The 7,500-nt window shown below is 54.0% G+C and overlaps 1 protein-coding gene across 1 annotated transcript in view; it reads right to left on the bottom strand.

Annotated features, from left to right (window-relative positions):
* Positions 1 to 7,500, bottom strand: part of LOC308175576 (fibronectin-like) — a gene marked incomplete at both ends in the record, with an annotated part of 34,992 nt that overhangs the window by 20,562 nt on the left and 6,930 nt on the right. Inside the window, 9 exons of the mRNA XM_080551217.1 lie at positions 198 to 292; positions 1,004 to 1,294; positions 1,647 to 1,937; positions 2,642 to 2,836; positions 3,088 to 3,177; positions 3,381 to 3,509; positions 4,583 to 4,774; positions 5,210 to 5,378; positions 7,149 to 7,270. Of these exons, the coding sequence (XP_080407343.1) occupies positions 198 to 292; positions 1,004 to 1,294; positions 1,647 to 1,937; positions 2,642 to 2,836; positions 3,088 to 3,177; positions 3,381 to 3,509; positions 4,583 to 4,774; positions 5,210 to 5,378; positions 7,149 to 7,270 (1,574 nt within the window). The remainder of the gene's footprint in view (positions 1 to 197; positions 293 to 1,003; positions 1,295 to 1,646; positions 1,938 to 2,641; positions 2,837 to 3,087; positions 3,178 to 3,380; positions 3,510 to 4,582; positions 4,775 to 5,209; positions 5,379 to 7,148; positions 7,271 to 7,500) is intronic.

Genomic DNA, 7,500 nt, shown 5'->3' with positions numbered 1-7,500 from the left:
GTTGGTAGATCTTGTTGAGCTGGTAATTTGAAAAGTAGCTCACAAGCCTAAAAAGTGTGAGCACCCCTGCTCTAGACCAATGAATGGCTGAGGTGGGGTCTCTAGACCAATGAATGGCTGAGGTGGGGTCTCTAGACCAAATGAGAGGCTGAGGTGGGGTCTGTAGACCAATGAGAGGCTGGCGTGGGGGATCCTACCTTGTAGCTGACGCGGGGTACGGGGGTCCAGGAGACCACGATGGAGGTGTCGGTGACATCAGTGCTGAAGCGTGGGGCGTTGCCTAGGGGACGACCTGGGGGAGGAGAGGGGGAGGTCAGAGGTCAAGGCTGAGAATGTTGAAGGCAGAGAATGGTTAATCTTCAGGAGTCACTCAGGAGTCACTCAGGAGTCACTAAGTCACCCAGGGGTCACCCAGGAGTCCCTAAGTCACCCAGGAGTCACTAAGTCACCCAGGAGTCACTCAGGAGTCACTAAGTCACCCAGGAGTCACTCAGGAGTCACTCAGGAGTCACTAAGTCACCCAGGAGTCACTAAGTCACCCAGGAGTCACTCAGGAGTCACTAAGTCACCCAGGAGTCACTCAGGAGTCACTAAGTCACCCAGGAGTCACTCAGGAGTCACTAAGTCACCCAGGAGTCACTAAGTCACCCAGGAGTCACTAAGTCACCCAGGAGTCACTCAGGAGTCACTAAGTCACCCAGGAGTCACTCAGGAGTCACTAAGTCACCCAGGAGTCACCCAGGAGTCACCCAGAAGTCACTAAGTCACTCAGGAGTCACTAAGTCACCCATGAGTCACTCAGGAGTCACTAAGTCACCCAGGAGTCACTAAGTCACCCAGGAGTCACTAAGTCACCCATGAGTCACTCAGGAGTCACTAAGTCACCCAGGAGTCACTCAGGAGTCACTAAGTCACCCAGGAGTCACCCAGGAGTCACGTCGTCCTGACGACAAAGGCAAAGAGTAAGGTGGGGGGGGGGCGGGGCTTCTCCCCTCCTGCTCACCGGTGGTGAAGAGGGCGGTGGCCCCCTCGCTCAGAGTGTTGTCCGTCTCGGCGTGCAGCGTGGCGGTGTAGCGCGTGGCGGGCCGCAGGTTGAGCAGCGTGTACTGGGCCAGGCGGGCGGGCAGCCGCAGCTGCTTGGGGGGGGCGGAGCTTCCCCCTCCCCCGCCCTCCTCCTCGGCCACCAGGAACAGGCGGTAGCCGGTGAGGCCCGGGGCCCGGGGCGGCGACCACAGCACCAGGGCGCTGTCCTCCGTCACGTTGGCCAAGCGCACGCCCGTAGGAGCGTCGGGCTCTAACGGGGAGGGAGGGAGGGAGGGAGGAGGGGTTGAAAAGGTCAAAGTTCAACGTCTGAGTTGCGAGTTGTGAGTTCGGGGGTCTAGGGGTCAGGGGTAACACAGTCTAGAGGTCAGGGGTAACACAGTCTAGGGGTCAGAGGTCATAGTTGTGGTAGGCAATGTTGTTCTTTTTTATGATGTGTACCATTGGAAGCATGTAGAGATTGAATAGAAGGGGGCCAAGGATTGACCCTTGGGGAACCCCACATGTCATTTTAATTTGGTCGGGCACACAAACTTGCGGAGACACAGTAGCTTCTGTCCTGTAGGAGTAACAGCCTAGGGGTCAGAGGTCAGGGTCTAACTCACTGGTCATCTGCTCTCCGACCAGCGGCTGGCTCCGCCCCCCCGGGGCGAGGGTGTAGATGCTGAAGCGGTACAGCGTGCCGGGCAGCAGGCCGCTGACCTCCGCGTAGCCGTTGGCCGTGACGGGCAGCTCCATGTCCCTCTGGGGGGGGGGGCCGGGGGGCCCCACGGGGGCCACGGTGACCCGGTAGCCCAACACGTTGGTGGTGGCGGGGGGGGGGGCGCTCCAGGTGACGGTGATCTTCACGTCCGACACCTCGAAGAACTGCAGGTCCGTGGGGGGCGGGACTTCCTCTGGGAGGGCGGGGGGGGGGGGGGGGGGCAGGAGACAGGAAGTTAAGGAAGGAACGAAACAAGTGTGTAACTTGCAACCTCAATACTGTGTGTGTGTGTGTCTGTGTGTGAGTGTGTCTGTGTGTGTGTGTGTGTGTGTGTGTGTGTGTTCCAGATACTGTTCTAGGTTCCCCCCCAGCCCCTGTGTTTGACCTTAAGGCAGAGTGGGAGTTTGACCTTTGACCTTTAGCTGGGGCGTGAGAAAGCGGTGGAGGTGGAAGAGAGAGAGAGAGAGGTAAACAGAGCTAGAGAGAGGTATAAAGAGAAGGAAGGAGGGGGGGAGGGAGGTAAAGAGAAGGAGGGAGGGAGGGAGGTAAAGAGAAGGAGGGGGGGAGGTAAAGAGAAGGAGGGAGGGAGGGAGGTAAAGAGAAGGAGGGGGGGAGGTAAAGAGAAGGAAGGAGGGAGGGAGAGAGAGGTAAAGAGAAGGAGGGGGGGAGGGAGAAGGAGGGAGGTAAAGAGAAGGAGGGAGGTAAAGAGAAGGAAGGAGGGAGGGAGAGAGAGGTAAAGAGAAGGAGGGAGACAGAAGGAGGGAGGGAACGAGAGGTACAGAGAAGGAGGGAGAGAGAGAGCTTAACCACTGTCCACTGTCCTCCACGGCACACACCCTCCCCCCCTCTCCTCTCCACTCCTCCCTTCCCTCCCTCCTCCCTCCCTCCCCTCCCTACCTGGCAGGGGGTCCCCGGCCGTGTTGACCTGTACGAACACGGGGCTGCTCTCCATCGTGTCCTCCACGGCGTAGATGCTGATGTTGTACAGCAGGCCTGGCAGCAGGTCGCTCAGCGTGACGGAGGTAGCCGTGTCTGGCAGGGTCAGCTCTGTGCTGCTGCCCTCCAGGGAGGGGCTGTAGACCACCCTGTACCCTGGGGGGGGGGGGTAATAATTAAAATAATTTTATAATTTTGCCATTTAGCAGACGCTTTTAATCCAGAGCGATTTACGATTAGGAATTACAGGGACATTCCCCCTGGAGTAACTGAGGGCTGAGTGCCTTGCTCAAGGGCACACTAGTAGTGGCGTGGTTTCAGGCGGGATTTGAACTCACAACCTTCCGATCACAAGTCCAACTCAAGACAGGGTCAGCTCTGGGGAGGGGGGTGAGGGGGGTACTCACCAGTGATGGGGGCCAGGGGTTTATCCCAGCTCACGATGATGGAGGTCTCCCCCACCTCATCTACCTCATGGTCTGAGGGGGCGTCAGGAGCTGTAGGGGGGGGGGGCAGAGGAGGAGAGAGGAGGACAAACAAATACTGTAACGGAATGAGGAAGAATGATGACAGTTTGTTCATGTGCTTGTGTGTGAGGGAATAAGTGTGAGAGAGAGAGAGAGTGTGTGTGTGTGTACTGACCAGTGGTCTGGGAGGTGGTGTGTGTGTGTGTGTGTGTGTGTGTGTGTGTGTGTCTCACCCGTGGTCTGGGAGGTGGTGAGGATGAGGTTGGGCTCCCCGGCTGGCAGCACCTCGTACACGTTGACGTTGTACTTCCTCCCAGGAAGCAGCTCGTTAATATTCACAGAGGTGGCCGTGTGCGGGAGATCTGGTTGGACAAACAACACTCGTGTGTTATGACATCATACCCAGGTGGGAGGAGCCTGCGGGGCTGGGGGTCAGGTTTACATGGAGGGTCGTGGGTCATTAAATCACAGACTTAAGAGTCCTAAGAGAAGCAGCGTAACTCAGAAAACCAGCCAGTCAGAACATGAACTTTCCCTCCAAAGTCCTGTCAACGCCCAGGACATACCCTATTTAAATACTTTGTGATTTAGGATTCAGAAACATTTCTACTTCCCCCCCCCCACCATTGACACCATTCTTTCTTTCTTTCTTTCTTTCTTTCTTCTTCCATCACTGAGACTGCCAATGGCCCCTGGCCTGAGGTAGATTACTCTTCCTGCTACGACTGGTGGATTGATGATTCACTTGCTTAGTCAAATGTATCGATTGTAAGTCGCTTTGGAATAAGATGTCTGGCTAAATGCCAAACATGTAAATGTAAATGTTTATGTACTGTATACTGTTCAGGAAGTGACCTACCCAGCACCATAACAGGAAGTGACCTACCCAGCACCACGACAGGAAGTGACCTACCCAGCACCATGACAGGAAGTGACCAGCACCACGACAGGAAGTGACCTACCCAGCACCACGACAGGAAGTGACCAGCGACACATCAGGAAGAATCTTGGAATTCATTACAGCGGAGTCTGAAACTGTCTCATCTGATCCCTCTCTCCAGTTTCAAGCTCTTGCTGAGAGACATACAGTGCGAGTCCATGGTTTGTTCTTGCAACTGACTTGACCCTCCCTTTTGCCCATTACTGACCCCTCCCTGTCCCTAGCTCTTTAGCTGTCTAGTTTTAGGTTTTTGTAGTTTTAGTTTAGTTTTAGATTATCTTAGACTGTTTTAGACTAGTTTCAGTTTTAGACTGTGTAGTTTTAGTTTAGTTTTTAGACTCTGTAGGCCAGGTTTTGTATTGTATTTGTTTGTGGTGGATGTTGTTGTATGCCTGTGAACAGGTCACACTTGAAAATGAGCCCTTGGGGCTCAATGTGTTTCTTACCTGTATAAATAAAGGTTTAAAAAAAAAAAGAAAAAAAATTGTGACCTACCCAGCACCATGGGCGGCCCTCCGCGGCCCCCGGCCCCCTCGCTCAGCTCGTACTCCACCCTGAAGCCCGACACCGTGTCCGAGGCCGACACCCAGGAGAGCACGAAGCTGCTGGATGTGATCTCCGTCACCGACTCTGACGTGTCCGTCACCACGGGGGGGGGCGGGGTGGTCTCGCCCTCAGAGGTGGCCACTGCAGACACACACACACACACACACACGCACACGGTGAGACTGAGCTAGTAGCGGCTAACAATGACAGTTAGAGGTTAGCAGCTAATGACAGTTAGAGGTTAGCAGCTAATGACAGTTAGAGGTTAGCAGCTAATGACAGTTAGAGATTAGAGGTTAGAGGTTAGCATCTAACAACAACAGTTAGCGGCTAACAACAACAGTTTTGTGACGATGATAAAGTAGCATTGAAGCATCGGTACTTGTCATTCGGGTGAACTATGTAGACTGTCATTCGGGTGAACTATGACCTATTTGGATAAAGGCGTCTGCTAAATGCCAAAAGTTTAAATGTTAAGTACATCGAGTTAATCAGAAAGCAGTTGTACAAATGTGACGTATTATTACTACTACTACTACTACTACTACTACTACTACTACTACTACTACTACTCACAGGAGCCGTAGGTGGTGGTGAAGTCAAAGCGCGTGACCTCACGCCGTCCGAAGCGCAGGACGCTGATCAGCTGACCCTCGTAGGTGAGGCCCGGCTTCAGGCCGGCGATGGTGTAGGAGTTGAGGTGGCCGGGGATGTTCACCTCCCGCCACGCGTTCCCAGAACTCTTCTGGAGGGTTAGGAGGGGAAGGTAGGGTTAGGGTTAGGAGGGGAAGGTAGGGTTAGGGTTAGGAGAGGAAGGTAGGGTTAGGGTTAGGAGGGGAAGGTAGGGTTAGGGTTAGGAGAGGAAGGTAGGGTTAGGGTTAGGAGAGGAAGGTAGGGTAAGGGTGAGGAGAGGAAGGTAGGGTTAGGGTTAGGAGAGGAAGGTAGGGTTAGGGTTAGGAGAGGAAGGTAGGGTTAGGGTTAGGAGGGGAAGGTAGGGTTAGGAGGGGAAGGTAGGGTTAGGGTTAGGAGGGGAAGGTAGGGTTAGGGTTAGGAGAGGAAGGTAGGGTTAGGGTTAGGAGAGGAAGGTAGGGTTAGGGTTAGGAGAGGAAGGTAGGGTTAGGGTTAGGAGAGGAAGGTAGGGTTAGGGTTAGGAGAGGAAGGTAGGGTTAGGGTGAGGAGGGGAAGGTAGGGTTAGGGTTAGGAGAGGAAGGTAGGGTTAGGGTTAGGAGAGGAAGGTAGGGTTAGGGTTAGGAGAGGAAGGTAGGGTTAGGGTTAGGAGAGGAAGGTAGGGTTAGGGTTAGGAGAGGAAGGTAGGGTTAGGGTTAGGAGAGGAAGGTAGGGTTAGGGTTAGGAGAGGAAGGTAGGGTTAGGGTGAGGAGAGGAAGGTAGGGTTAGGGTTAGGAGAGGAAGGTAGGGTTAGGAGAGGAAGGTAGGGTTAGGGTTAGGAGAGGAAGGTAGGGTTAGGGTTAGGAGAGGAAGGTAGGGTTAGGGTTAGGAGGGGAAGGTAGGGTTAGGAGAGGAAGGTAGGGTTAGGGTTAGGAGAGGAAGGTAGGGTTAGGGTTAGGAGAGGAAGGTAGGGTTAGGGTTAGGAGAGGAAGGTAGGGTTAGGGTTAGGAGAGGAAGGTAGGGTTAGGGTTAGGAGAGGAAGGTAGGGTTAGGGTGAGGAGAGGAAGGTAGGGTTAGGGTTAGGAGAGGAAGGTAGGGTTAGGGTTAGGAGAGGAAGGTAGGGTTAGGGTGAGGAGGGGAAGGTAGGGTTAGGGTGTGGGTGTTAGAGGTAGAGGCTGTGTCTCAGGAGGTAGAGGCTGTGTCTCAGGAGGTAGAGGCTGTGTCTCAGGAGGTAGAGGCTGTGTCTCAGGAGGTAGAGCCGCCGTCTAATGATCACAAGGTCGGCAGATCGGCGGTTCGAGCTCCGGCTGGCCTTGGGCAAGACACTGAACCCCAAATTGCTCCCAGTGAGCGGGCCGGTGCCTTGCATGGTAGCTTGCCGCCATTGGTGTGTGAATGTGTGTGTGAATGGGTGAATGAGAGGCCGTTGTAAAGCGCTTTGGATAAAGGCGCTATATAAGTCAGTCCATTTAGGACGTAAACAGGGTAAGCATCAATCCAGATTCTCTAAATTATGATTAACATTCAGGATTTCTTTAAAACAGTAAATAATTGTATGTGTCACGCTTTTAAATGGACTGACAGATATAGCGCCTTATTCCTTTACAACGGCCTCTCATTCACCCATTCACACACACATTCACACACCAATGGCGGCCAAGCTGCCATGCAAGGCGCCGGCCGGCCCGCTCACTGGGAGCAATTTGGGGTTCAGCGTCTTGCCCAAGGACACCTCGACATTTTAGCCATCCGGGGGTTCGAACCGCCGATCTGCCGACCTTGCGATCGTTAAGACGCCGGCTCTACCTCCTGAGAGCACAGCCGTCTTTTCATGTTACGTTCACAACTCTAACCATGTTCATGGACACAGGGTGGGTAAGTAATAAACAACACAAAATGGCGTTGGCACCTGTCTCCACTTGAGGATGTACTGGGTGATGTGGGCGGAGGGGGGGGCGTTCCACTGGATGGGGTGGGAGTTAGGCTGGTTCCCTGACTCTGTGATGATCACCTGGACGGGCCGGCTCCCACCTGGACAGGTGAAGACAGAAGACAGGTGAAGACAGAAGACAGAAGACAGAAGACAGGTGAAGACAGAAGACAGGTGAAGACAGAAGACAGGTGAAGACAGATGAAGACAGAAGACAGGTGAAGACAGAAGACAGGTGAAGACAGAAGACAGGTGAAGACAGAAGACAGGTGAAGACAGAAGACAGAAGACAGGTGAAGACAGAAGACAGGTGAAGACAGAAGACAGGTGA

This window comes from Nansenia antarctica (genome assembly GCF_963989245.1).
Source record: "Nansenia antarctica genome assembly, contig: SCAFFOLD_471, whole genome shotgun sequence".
Classification (NCBI taxonomy): domain Eukaryota; kingdom Metazoa; phylum Chordata; class Actinopteri; order Argentiniformes; family Microstomatidae; genus Nansenia; species Nansenia antarctica.
The sequence above is the reverse complement of the archived record's forward strand: the minus strand, read 5'-3'. Positions and strand labels throughout refer to the sequence as shown.